Genomic DNA, 14,337 nt, shown 5'->3' with positions numbered 1-14,337 from the left:
ATAAGAATGCTTGGACAAGATCTTTTTGATCAGTGGCACAGTAGGACGCTGGCTTCTTTCTGGCCATGCAGAACAACATGCCAGGTATGCTAATTACTAAGTGACTGAGGGAGTTCAGTATTGCTCTACAAGTGTCTTTTGCATACCCAAGGGTGGCTGCTATAGAGTATGAGAGTAGCTTCGTGTTTGTCATGAGTATAGTCTTTCTACTTTTAGCATAGTTAGCAAGATTCCTGACAAAAGGCCATGAAACCAGGGCTGCATATCTAGCCTGGTGGCTCAGTGCTTATGTATTAAATGACTCTTAATCTGCTCAAATCTGCTGAACAGGGTCGAGAGCACGACTTAGTCTGCTTTTCAAAGACTAGGAACATAATCATGTAAATTGCACTAAAGGAAGTGCTCATATTGCTAACCTTTCCAAGTTTGTTGCTTCAGACACGTGGAGAAATAATTCAGATGCTATATTTTTCATGGCAGAGCTGTCCTTTTATTCAGTATATATTACATCATTGGAATTGATCATGTACCAAAACAGTACTAACCTAGAATTATGAGAATATCTAGAAAATAAAATTATCTGCAAGGTAGAAACAGCAGTGATTTCTATCGAGGAAGTTTATCTAGAAAATGTTATCTGCAGTAATTAAATTTAAGTTGCAGTCATCTAACCTCTTTATGAAAGGAAATAGGTTTTGTAGTCTCAGCCTTGAACTGTGTGTACCACACACAGACAGTGGCTATGCCTTCCTCATCTGCAGTTTTATGTGAGGAAACAATAAATGGTTCCCCAATGCTGCCCTCTGTTGAAAATATGTAACTGCATGGACGGATCCTTGTCACAAGGGCAATGCATGTACACCAAAATGTGGCAGATTCTTGATAAAGAGTCTTTCTCTAAGAGGCTCTAAAGACTCTCATTGCGTTTCAGAGTTATACAGTATCTACATGAAGCTCTGAACAAGGTAAAAATGACAGTAGGTTTAGAAAAAGAAAAAATTGAGTAACTTTTGGCAGCAAATCATCCAAGCTGTATTTGTCATCAGTAATTTATTACTCACAAAAGGAAAAGTGTGTAAACAATTCATGTTTGTTTGATTTATCCAGTAGTAATTATGATGCCAGATATGCCTAGGTAAAGGTTTTGGATAGCAATGCTTTGTGTACATACAAATAGCAATTTACTGGCAGCTAATGTAAATACAAGCCAAATTCTCACCTTCAGCTGTAGGAAATTTATACATTTACTGTTTGAAAGCTTGTACTCTGAATAATGTACTATTTCATAATGTTGAAAAAAGAAATTCTTATAGTTTTTCAAAAATCTCTACATAGTTTTTATTCATATTCCTGCTTGTATTCAGAATTATAAATACAGATCTCCACTATCTTAATTAACACCTCTGCTCTCACAGGTCTAGTATGTCTGGTTGTACGAGGGCAGTGTTTCAACATATACTTTAATAGTTTCACAACTGCTGATCTGATTGTTCACAGTCATTCTGTTATAGTAAGAAAGGTATCAGATGTAAGCATGTGTGGCTGCACGTACAGTGTGCCTTTATAAGCACTCCTCCTATCATGAGTTCTAAAGCAGCTTTCCTGAGTACAATACGCAGGAATTCTTTTCTCTGTCCAGTCTTACAAAATTAATGCTATTGGCTACTGAGCTAGATAGGGGCATATTATTTTGTAATATCATTATTAGAAGTCCAGTTAACAACAACACAGCAGGGAATGTTGCTAACTTTCTATTAATAGTGCAAAGTACAAACCTTTTATTACGTTCTGCAGTTGATCCCTGGGTAGCTCTTCATTGAGATACTTTTCCCAGTGATGAAGAAGCACTGAGAATATTCTCAGTTGTATTTGCTACATCACAGGTTATTGCAGATAGTGTTTGCAAGAATTTAGAAATGTCTAGTATATGTCTTTCCCTAGACTGTGCTTTCCTTTGTAGTAGTTACAGAGCAAAGGCATTATTAGCTGCTGTGTGCATTATTTATATAGGAGACCAAGGAAAGCAAGAAAGCAATGTTTACAGCAGCTTTTCACTAGCAAATGATATCAACTTACCCTAGCTTAGGAGATGGACTAGCCCATGATTTTCTGATCAAGTAATGTGTGAGTTTCACACAGCCATTTATAACACCATTTATCTGAGTTTGTTGTGAGACAGCCATGTCAATTGTGCAAATGCTATCTTCTTTCAATGGCTGAAGAACTAAAAGATTTAGACTACTAACTTCCTTCAGGATCAGCAGGCAAACAAGATTACTGACGTGGCTTTCCAGCATTTCAGCAGATACATGATAGTTGGCATTGATTAATCATCAGGTACTCTAAAGCTGAATATCCAGTGGATTGTTCTGAAGAAAACAGTTGGAGAGAATTGTAAAAGTCTTTCTGGGACAGTTATTCATACCTGTTACATGTGATACGAATTTCCCATGCATCAGCTATTCTGCAAGCTGTTAAGAGATGCTTTTACTGGATGGGAGGATGGATGTGCTTTGAGAAGAAGCTGTTAGCCCAAAGTTAAAAAGTTCTGGGAATGAAATTCTAAGGAGAAACATACTAAAGATGGAAATATAAATTATCATTTACCTTTATTGATCTAAAACCATTAGCTGTCTGAAAATGCTCAGTGGTGGTAACTCAGCAAATTGCAAACTGTCCACCAGAGGGAAACACACGCTTAGAAAGAAAACCAGACAATTTGAAAGATCAATGAAGCATCCCCCTTATACTAAAAACACTGCAAATTCAATTCAGAATTTTTCATAGTAATAGCACAGACTTTCTTGATTCTCATTTTGAATGTTTTCAGAAATTATTTTCAAACCAAAAGGTAAATTTTTGCACTTAAAGTTTCCCATGCTGATGACTCTGCCGTTGCACCACATATAGAAATAATATATAATATGCATGCACACACACAAAATTATATTTAGAGTTGCTTTTTAGACACAGCCTAAATTCACTGCTGTTAAAACAGACCAAGTTTATGAGGGCAGAAGTCCAGCTCTGTGTTCAGATATTAAAAGCCCCTTCACGTTTGGACACTAGATGGCTACACTTGTGATGTGTTTAGTACGTTGTTAAGCATATTATGCTGCTATTGGAAATACCTGTTACATTTCCCAAGGGTTTGTGTCCTACTAGGGTAAATTTCAAAAATAACAGTTCTCTTTTAGAGAACATTTGGAGACATCTTAAGGTGCGTCTGAAATTTTTGTAGTGATCCAACAATCACAGAGAGCTCTTAAAAAACAATGATCCTCATCTAATGTTAACTCTAAAATCCACGTTACTTCATCTAAAAGCCTGCCTTCAGAATGATACTCAGGAAATCTCAGCATTTCACCTGTCTGAGATCTTTTTTGAAAGAGAAATCTCAGACTTCTGCTGCAATTCCAAGATCCATCTGGTTTCTTGTTTAAATTAAAGATACAAATGAAGGCAAAGACCTCCTGGAAAGCGTGGTTCAAATGAAGTGGAAGAAACATGTTTCTGAAAAATGTAAGGACAAGTGCTTCAGAAGTAGAACCAGATCCACACATCACTGAATAGGAACTATACCAATGTTGCTACGAGTCAATATCTGTGCAAACAGTGGGAATTTATGAAGAGGAAGATCTTATTCAGCATATATTCAGCATCTCACCTTGAATGTTTTTTTAAATAATAAGTGTCTGCAATGTAGTACAGAATAGATATAACGCTGGCAATAAGAAAATGCTTCCAAAGCAACTTCTGGAGAAATAATGACATGCATAACAGTGATTTCATTAGAAGATGAGACACTGCCCAGCACTTCCTTTCATTGATGGATTTTTAAGCACGGTTTTCAGAAATTCCCTTTAGAACACAATCAGTTGCTTTGCGTTTTTCTCTGCCCAGTGTGTAATAAATGCAATTAAAAATAAAAGGAAGTGGCATTATGTATCAGAGGAAATCCAAATTAAAATCTCACACAGTGTTTTGATAAAGTAATTCTTGACTTCAATGGAGTTACTCTTGGATTTGCTGTTGATCTCATTATACTCTTAGGAGATCGAAAACAGCTAAGCTGATTGGCGCTGGGAGGAGGTATTGCAATCCTTTTTCCATTCTGGTTATGTTGGACGCTATATTTGCCAGGTTTGTACAATTCTACCTCAATATTTAAGGAAATAATCTGTATCACAGTCTTAAGCAGAGCACAGTATGCATAATTCCTTCTTTCAGTGCTTATTTTACAGAAAATCCCGTCTAGTTTCACTTCTGTGACTTGCCTCTTTTTGTTGGTGCTGTTCTTTTAGTTCCTCTTTTAATTATTTGGAACCAGACTTCAAAATAAAATGTTCTGACATCATAGTAACAAAGTAGTACTTATATATTCTTTGGGTAGACAGTGAAGAACTTCTGATTCACAAAAGATTTGAATACTGCATTAACTACCGAATTTCCTAGGGGTTTATGTCACAGCATATTGATGGCACAGCAGGACGATGGAAATATATGTTTTCTGAGAAACAGACTATTTCCTCCTAAGCTTCCATGCAGACCGTTCTGGTGGTTTTGTTTGGTTGAAGAACATTAGAAAAACAACTCCCTCTCACTTTATTGCACTTGTCACTGCAAAAGCTGGTTTCTTTATGTCAGCATGTTTCTAAGGCACAATCAACAGACCTCTCCTGAATTTTTAGAAAAGAGATTACTTGAAGACTGAGCGTACAATAATTCCTCACTCTCCTCACAGGCAGTTTTAACCAAGTAGCGGGCTATTTTAAAAAAAGAGACTTCTGAAAAACTACCTTCATGCTGTAAAATCTGCTAGGTGTGATGGATATGCAATTAAGAGGAAAGCCAGGCACAACACAACACTGTATTTCTATTTTTGCTTTGCATGCACAAATGCATACTGTTTTCCTAAACAACAGGAACGTATGCGGTCAGATGTTTGTGAGCATTAGGATGTGAGGTCACATGCCTTACTAAACTACATGATATCAGTAAGGGAAGTTTCTCTGAGATTGCTTGCTTGCACTGTCAGAATAAAAGCAGAACGCAAAGTGCCAAGGATATTACCTTTCGAAAACGTCTGAAGAATATCCAGAATGAGTCAAGCTGAGGAAACCAGTACCCATGTGACATGGAACACTGTGAAGCTGGTAGTTTGCGTGATACTGAGCTTGTCATTTATTATTGGGACTCCTGGAAATTGCATTGTCATCTGGACTGTTTGTACTAAAATGAAGCAAGTGTCTCCTTCAGTCCTGCTGATCTTGAACCTGGCCATTGCAGATATCCTCGTACTGATCACTTTGCCTATCTGGATTTACTCCTTTGCTGACTCATGGGTTTTTGGAATCATCTTCTGCAAAATACTGGTCTTCATTATTTACTGCAGCATGTATGCTAGTATATTTCTGATTACAGCACTGAGCTTGGAGAGATTAATGGCTGTGTTTTACCCTTTTGCTGTTCAGAGATACAGAACAAAGGAAAAGACTTCTATAATCATGGTCTTCATTTGGTTCCTGTCTATAGCTCTTGGTATTTCTATCATTCCATTTCAAGAGACAGACGAAATCAATGGTGGGCAGCAATGCACGTGTCGCAACTACTCCTCTATTAAACAGAAAGTGTCGTATCTTTTGCTGGAAACTCTTGCAGGTTTTGTAATTCCTTTTCTAATTATATGCACCTCTTATGTGTGTGTTGCAAAAAGAATAAGCAAAATGACTTACCGGTCAAAGCAGCGATCAGAACGGCTCATTACCAGCATTGTGGTGGCATTCATTTTGTGCTGGTTTCCTCATCATCTTTTCAACATCCTAGATATCATTTCAATTGAGATAGAGCACTCTGAGGAAATGTATTTGACTCTGGAAAAAATTGTAGACATAGGAGAGTATATCTCTGGAGCACTTGTGTTTGTCAGTAGCTGCATTAATCCTCTACTTTATGCTTTTGCTGCACGAAAATTTCAGAATCACCTGAGAATTGCCAAGATATCCAAACTCTTTGAACAGATGAGTCAGACTGTAACAGACGAAGACAAGAAGAAGAGTCATTCTGTAGTCAAACAAGAGACTGCTTCAGTAGGCATGGAAAATCTCTAACAAAGAACATAAACTTAGTTAATAACGGGGTCCTGGGGCATCCACTCAGTAGTTCTTACACGTAGGGACAAGTAAATGTTAGTACAGTTTTGTATGTTTTAAAAGAGTTGTCAGTAAAGCCTTGTTTGGTTCCTAAGCTGGTATCCACATCACAGAATCGGGCACTTCAACGATGCTGAGAACCTCATCAAGATGGCTGGAGGTTTGAAGTAAGGAATGCAATATTTTTATTCTGCAGTAGAGTTGTGATTTTTAGAAAAAAATGTGGAAAACAGCATTTACATGGAAAACAAAATTTGGAAATTTAAAACTTGTTTTTGTGGAGCAAAAACTGAAGTGGTCAAAAAATCCCCATATATATAATCTGAAGTTCTAAGTGAGCAAGCTTGGATTCTTATTATGGGTAAGAATGGATTTCGAGATGATTAATGGCACATAAAATTTTTATACAGGACTTCATTTAGGCTTAAAAGTAACAACTTTTACACAACTTCATTTACAGAAGAATCTTATGTTACTGTGAAGTAAAGTATTAGGAATGGCATGCATCTTCAGAAAAAGGTACAAGAAATCTGTGTTTCATGACAGTTACAGACCTCAAGCTATACTTGATTTATATACATAACTCAGTGGCAACTGAACTATTGATATATCTAATATTCATAGTATGAGTATTCTCAAATGGTTTGACTCAGTTGAGCTCTCAAGATGTCTATTAAAGTTCTGGAGGAATTTAATCAAAGCCTACAGTGAGGGAAGGAGACATCGGTGAGATTCTTTTACATGTAAGAGTGCTATGGCAATAGTATGAAGTGCCTGATATCCTAAGAATTTCACCTTGCACATAGAAGCATTTTTTTTTTCTCTTGTAAAATAGAGTAGAACTTGCTTTAAAGAAGCAAATACATTTAGGACTTGCAAGGAATTTATTTTTCTTTTGTGAATGCAAACTCACTGTGAAAAAACTGCATGGCATCAAATGTTTGCTTTCAATGGGTATTTTTAATTTCTGTTTGTGCTTGACATGTTTTATACTTTCTTTTGCTTATTTTTTTAATCATTGATTTGTAATAAGATGAAGATAACTACTAAGACTTACCGTTACTATCTTTCTATTGTAATATCCTGCAGATTGTGTTTCGGACAGCTGCAAATAGTTTTGTAACTCATATTACAGAGAAATTGTGAAGGACTAACTAGAACTTAATTTTGAAGAGCTTATTATTTAAGACAAGGAAATTTGAGTTACATCAGTTTAGCTTGTGAAGTGGAATAACACAGAGAAATAAATCCTTATATATTAATAGAATATTTCTAATCATTTTGCATACGTATTTGTTATTCCTGCTTTCTATGAAAAAGACATTTTTTCTTCTCATTGAAAAGGAAGCCCACACCATACTTTCCCACACCATTGACTTTCCATCAATTGGACTCCTTCACTGAGATTAAAAGAGAGAAAACTTCAGCAGGACCTTGTTTACAGCAGAGTAAGAAGCAGATGAAATCCTTTAAATTTAATCCAATAAAACTACCACTTTTTTCACCCCAATAATTATTCCTTAATTGCTGCTAGCATATTAAATATAGCAGTACCTTCTAATAATGGTAGCAACTTTATTATCTACTGTATAAAAAAGCAAAGATATTTCCTAGTATGTTTTTGAGATAACAGTCATTCTATTCAATAACAACAGAACTGATGAAGGGATAATAAGCACAAAAATAGTGTAACTTAGTTAGGGTCCTAGGCCGCAGGAAACCTTCATAACTTGAGTGGAATTTTCTATCAGTCTGTCCTGCACCTAGTTGTCATCAATCCTAGGAGATCAGCTAAGCTGTTTAATCATGTGTGTGTGTGAGGCATCCATCACTTCTGGTGCTATTTGTTATTCAAGAAGCCTTCCAGGTGCATTTCTTGCATTTTAATGCCTAATGCCCAACCCAGGATGAACTATAAAGAGCTTAGGGACCAGATACATAGTCTGTGCAGTATTGCCTACTGCAGTAAAGGATGCTAAAGCAGCAGCCTTGACTAATCTCACCTTTCTACAAAGCAGATGGAGCTAATTCTTGCAAATGCTGGTTTGCACTGATAAGAGCCACTGATGTAATATTTTGGCAGCAGGGCTGTAACATAAGCAGATCCACAAGAGTTGATGTAGACGTATAAGCTGATGACATGGTTGACTGCTTCTTCCTTTTAAATGTATACAACACACCTGTCAATGCTGCAACATTTACCACTCCATTTATACTAACCTGAGGTCTGACAGTACTACACGCTAAAACAGGCCATTCAGCCAGCAGACATTGGATATTCTTGCCTTAAAATACTGAATCCCAGCCAAACCTAAAACCTGGCATTGATCTGGTGCAAAATGCTGCATCTTATGATGGTGATACTTCATGACTGCCGTTGACTACATTTTATGTTCATTCTGTAGATTGTATTGGAATGTTAATAGCAAACACTTCCCTTGATTCCAAGCAGTTCCAAGCAGTGACCCGGAGACAAAAGCAGTCTTAGTAATAAACTCAGATAACTCAGTGATATCTCAGGTATTCCAAATTCTGTCTGAGAAAAATGAGGTTTCATCTTGCTTAAGTTCCTCTTGTTTTTCTTACTTCCCAATTCTGTGGTCCTTGTTTATGAAGCCTGTCTCTGTGGCTTCAGTGTCTAGCTATTTCTCATGACACAGCAAGAAGAAAGGCTGAGCTAAGTGGGGGTGACTTCAGTCACCTGAGTCAAATCACCTCAGCTTACACTGAAGTGCACGGAACATTACGTGGAATCAATGCAACACTGCTCAGAACACTGTGTACTGGGAGGTAAAAAGAAAAAAAGGATTCCAGGTGCTTTGAACTTCTCATTTGTTTGTAAAAAATGAGAATCTTCTAACATTAAGCTCTAACTTATCAGCCTGATGAACATTCTATGGGCATACAGCAGGAATTTGTCACATATGCTGTAGTAGAGTCGTGCTGCATAAAGGGAATTCATCATGTACTAACAGGATTGAAGCCAATATTCAACAAGCATTAAAAAAAAACTAACAAAGGAAAAATACGGGTCTCAAAGGCCTTACTTTTATTGCCTTTTATTGTTTTCTGTAAACATCATGGTAAAATAGTTGTTACAGAGGTGCGGATTAAAAGAGTGGAGTTTTGTGGAGTTTTGTGACAAAAGAAATGGAAGATCCTTGTTTGGAGGTAGAAAACAGGCAGCTGCATTATTCTAAATAAAGAATTTTGTTTCTTTAATCAAATCAGCAGAACATTCAGCAGGAAGAAGCAGAGCAAAAGTTAAGAGATATCTGAAGGACAGTTGAGAGTACAGTTACGGAACTTTATTAGGGTTACTATTAACAAGACTTAAAAGAGAAAGATTGCGGGCAGGACTTGAGTGAAAGGAGTAAAAGAACCTAGAAGAGGGCAAGTATCATGGACAGTGTGCAAATTCTCCCATATACAAGCATGTGAGAGAATAAGCACTTGAGAAGATGCAAAATTAGAGAATATTAACAGTGGTGAAGTTTGTCTTTATTTCCTACAACTACGACTCTTGCATTGCTTCCTTTCCTGCATGTATGGGTAAGGGAAGAAGAGTAAGAAAGTTTTGCATCTAGTTGGAGAGGAAAAGCAAAAGAGGTATGTCAATTCAGATTAAAGAAACATATGTTCTTAGAATGAAAATGAGAAGTTTGACTGTGGAAGCTGAGCATACAGGAACAGAGAAGGAAGTGAAGTAACTTCTGTTGCAAGGCAGTTCTAGGTTTTTCTAAATGCTTTCTTGTCTGGTCAAGTAATCACTAAAAATGTTCTTTATCTGGAAACTCAGTTTGATCTCCACTGTTAATAGGTTAAAGAAAAATATTGCTGTAAAATGCAATATGAAGTCATAATGCTTTCTGCTGAGAGGCTGAGTGGCTTACACTGCTCCTGCTAACATAACAAGTTGGGTATGACAAGGATGTGATGGCATCTAAGATTTCTGAAGCTTTATAACACAATTACTAAGAAAAGTACAGAAAAAATTCTTGTACTGATAGGTCGAGAGATAATAGATTTCTATCTTGTTTCATTCTTTAATGTTTTCTTTTGCTTTATAAAGTGTAGTTATTTTTAAAGTTATGGTTGTTGTTCTTAGGAAGGATTCAATATTTTTAACTGCATTCATTTAGGTTAAAATAAATGGAAAGTTTCGGATAAAAAAAAAGCTATTTTTATGGAATGTGTAAAGTGTCAGTCATTTAAGTGATAGAATTAATGGAAAGGATGCTATAAGGTCTTCCAGTACAGATTAAATAGTCATAACTGTAAGAGTTAAGATTATGTCTTCTAGAACTGCAAAATTCACTGTATGGTCAATTGAGTAGAAATTAAGAATGGCAATTGGAAAACAGCTATCAGACACCTCATACTGTGATAAGGTGAGGCAGTATGGACAATCTACAAACACAGTGCATGTTCCATGTCCTAACTGTACCACATAACCTGAACTGTTATTGCAATGTTAGCATTCACTGTAGAATTGCCTTCAGAAACTTCAAATCTGAGACTGTTTTTAAAACATAGTCACTAATGAATTATATTCACGTCCATTCGATTTTAAAATAGAGCCAGGAACCTTCAGCTGTGCTTTAGAATTGAGGAGTGTTATATATTTAGAACAAGCATTGAGCACAACAATCTTTTCACGTTTCCTGTTCTCTTCTGCCATCTTGTGGCTCTTATTTTGAAAACTGGGTTTAATTTTATATTGAAAAGTCTCTGATAGAACTGGTGAGGGACTCTGTCTGTTATTTCAGGACTTTTTTTCAGTTATAAATTGTATTTTTAGACTCAGGTCACTGAGGCAGAAAGGTTTGCAAAATCCACAATGCTGTGTTAAGCATCCAAGTCCCATTCGTTTCAGAGTGATGTAGTTGTTTCATCTCTTACTGTCCAGGAACTCAAGCCCACGCTTATTTCAAGCACTGCACAAGTTAAGCTGGCTAAGAACTTTTGACAGAATACTATTTCCTCAAGAAATGCCAGTTTGAAAAACCTGTGTTGAAAATAAGAAATTAATAAGCATGTTGAGCTAGAACCAAGCTCTTGAATTCAAGTAGCTCACATTTCATCCCAACAAGGGCATTGATTTCTAAACTGTGTGTTATTCTAAGGTGTTCCCTTAGCATCCAAAAAGTATGAAAAGGTCTTTAGTTTACTGTGCTAAAATTAGGAATAGTTTCTGCAGTCTTGAAGGCGTCCATAACAAGAAAAACCACAAAAGTTTCACCCTTAAGAAAAAGGATGAAGCATTATGAGTAAAGTGGAAACAATCAAGATTTAATTTCACATTCCTTTTTCCTCTGTTGTAGCGTTTGAATATAATGATTTTAGAATGTCTATTAACAAGTCTTTGCTTCATCCTCTTAACATTTGTCACATTGAGTAGCATTGCACTAATAGACTGATTCTACTTTCTAAAAGATCAAAATCTTATTAAGCTGATTTTGCTGAAGAACTTCTTATGGCTGTTTGAGGAAAAAGATTTCATACATTCAAGGGCTCTACCCATGTCCTCCTTAAATACATACTTCACCCCAAGACTTGCCTTGTACATTACAGTAATGAAATAGCATTGTTACCATTCTATACTGCACAACTTAATTTCACTCGTACTGTGAGGGCAAAACTAAGACTGGAAACCAAGATGTTCAGTCTCTGTGGGTTCCCTTGTTGCTCCTGTTATCCATTGTTATCCAGACAGGGTCAGTTCAAAGGTCAAGCTAGAAAGTCAATATATATACATAAGGTTCAGGGTCAGGTCTATCAAGGGTCAAATACAGCCCAGTAATCACAAAGCAGAATTGCAGTGATTAGTCGGGGCCAAGGCCAAGCCAAGAAGCCTATGCATGGGTCAGAGCCTGGATCAACAAGGTGCACAGCCAAACACAAGCATAGCTGTAGCAGAGCTGAAAAACAGTCAGTCTGACAGCAGAGCTCAGACAGGGAGTGAATGCCCAGGCCTGAGTTTGTATGGGCTCCTGGGCCTGCAGGCAGGGTCTGTGGGACTGAACTCTCAGTTGGAGACTAATTAAGGTCCTTAAGGACTTTATATGTACTCATGGTAGAGTCTCAGCAGCAGTGAAGACATCAAAGAAGAAATATAGAATAATGCCTATAAGCCTCAATTACTATTTTAAGTAATGGTTGAAGTTGGGCAGATATTTTAGACAGAGGATACACCAAGAATTTTGTTATTTTTGCTCTTTAATATTTTAAGATACGTGCTGTTTGCTGGTGTTTGTGTTCCTTGTAAATTTAATATTACAGCTTTCAAATGGGCACAAACACCAACGGGAAAAGAAAAGAAGAGAAACATTTTTATTCAGTTTTTGCATATACACAGTGAAGGTCAGCTTATAGTACTGAATTCATTGGTTGTATGCTTCAGCTGGCTAATAAGGGTATATTGATACAGCCGAGAGATGGCAACTTTAGACCCTCACTGCAGGAGAGCCTGCACTTTAAATTGTAAGATATCATCCATTGCATTATAGTTAAATATAGTTATGTATAGTTATATATATAATATATGTTATATATACATATATGTTATACATATAGCTACGGATAAGCTGTATGTCATTAAATATATATATATTAGAAACAGAAAATACTGTGACCAAACTAACTCCTTTTATTATATACAAACAAAACAAAAGACAAGTAAATGGCGCTTAAAAGTATAAATGATTCTTAGAAGTGTATGTGCAAGTTTACAGAAATTTGAGCTGGTTTTCTCTGGTTGACCTCAAACAATATTTGTTTCAGGAAATTGTGAAGCTGTATCTGATGCTCCTCTGTTGGGATGACAGCAAATCATGCATTCAGTGGTTTGACTTTTTTTTTTCTCAGGGATGGAATTAGATCCTATTTGATTTTCAGGTTTTGCACCTAATGCTGACAGTATAATGAATGAGAAGGGAAATTTGTCTTACAGTTTTTTTAGTCTATTCATAGTCTGAGCCAAACTTGTAAAGTGCTTGGTGTTGATTTAAGGCAACACTGCTAAGAAAGCAGAACTGAACTGCCAGGCACATCTAGGTCAACGTTTGTTATTTTTAGAGTAATATCTCTAGATACTTTTAAATATTTCATTATCCACTTGTGAATTTTAACATAAGAACTCTGTAGACTCCTTCCTGCATGTAATGCCCTTTTTTCCTTATGTCTTCAAGCCTTGCCGCAGTTTCTTTTCATTTCAAACACAGAAAGATATTTTGCTTCCTGAGACATAAACATACAGAAAATTAAGTCTAATGTTTTCACCATTGACAATACATAGTAACTGTGTAAGAGAAGGAGCTAAAAAAGTATACACTGTTCTGATCATAAAGATTTTATCGCAGACTGCATGAAGAATTTCACCTGTTTTGGATCACTGAACTTCAGCCGGAGTTAGCCAGATAATTAAATAACCTAAGCTAAATCTCGAATTGGCCAAGTGATACAATCTGTCATTTCATTTCATTTAGATGAATGCCATTGATAGGATAAGGTTAAGTATTTAGTGTCCTGAGCATACTAACAAAAAAGAAAAAATGCTTGATATGTGCTTAAAAGCATAATGATACATTTCCCAAGCATCAAATTCATATGATGTTATCTATAAAGTGCTTGTTTCCTTTTTTCTGTACAGTTTTACACACACAAATATTTTTAGCCACATAGTTTTACAGAGAGATAGATGTTTACTAGTATTATTTGTGAGTATTAAGTTACATCAAAGGAAATTAAACTCTTCAGTAGCCCACAGAGTGTTTTCCTGCCTCTCTATACAAACTGTTGAGGGAGCTACAGGGGATGAACAGGCCCCTAGCTGGAGTTGATGTGACCACATCATCTGTTTCAGCTTCCCCTCCTTACATTCATTGCATTGAATCTCTTTCAGTGCTTCAGCTGCTGTAACAGTACTTAGTTCCTAAATGCTTTTGGCAGCTCAGAAGCACCAGTTCTGAAGGACCTTGGCAGCCTATGCCCACGCAGCTCCATCCTTTGTCAGACCTGCCTTCTCTGCTGAGATATACTTGGTCCTCATTGTACACATTTTTAGTTCTTTTTTTTTTAATGTTTGAGTGTAATAATGTGATACCACGTACACACCCACATATCCCACATTGCCAATATTTTCTGTATGGCAACGAAGTTTCTTCTCTTGTTTCCTACACTTAGA

At 36.5% G+C, this 14,337-nt stretch overlaps 1 protein-coding gene and 1 long non-coding RNA gene across 2 annotated transcripts in view; both read left to right on the top strand.

Annotated features, from left to right (window-relative positions):
* LOC122183405 overlaps positions 1-14,337 on the top strand; it is a 37,796-nt gene continuing 23,459 nt past the window's right edge. The window contains exon 1 of the long non-coding RNA XR_006180255.1: positions 1-84. This is a non-coding gene — a long non-coding RNA (uncharacterized LOC122183405). The remainder of the gene's footprint in view (positions 85-14,337) is intronic.
* On the top strand, positions 5,040-7,420 carry LOC122183404 (leukotriene B4 receptor 1-like). Its single transcript, XM_042877304.1, has one exon. It carries the CDS (start codon positions 5,103-5,105, stop codon positions 6,108-6,110), a length of 1,008 nt encoding a protein of 335 aa, XP_042733238.1. The 5' UTR covers positions 5,040-5,102; the 3' UTR covers positions 6,111-7,420.

This window comes from Lagopus leucura, unplaced genomic scaffold, assembly GCF_019238085.1.
Source record: "Lagopus leucura isolate 7727_CA_CO unplaced genomic scaffold, USGS_WTPT01 Super-Scaffold_100017, whole genome shotgun sequence".
Classification (NCBI taxonomy): domain Eukaryota; kingdom Metazoa; phylum Chordata; class Aves; order Galliformes; family Phasianidae; genus Lagopus; species Lagopus leucura.
Note: the sequence above shows the minus strand (reverse complement) of the source record. Positions and strands in the feature narration are given on the sequence as shown.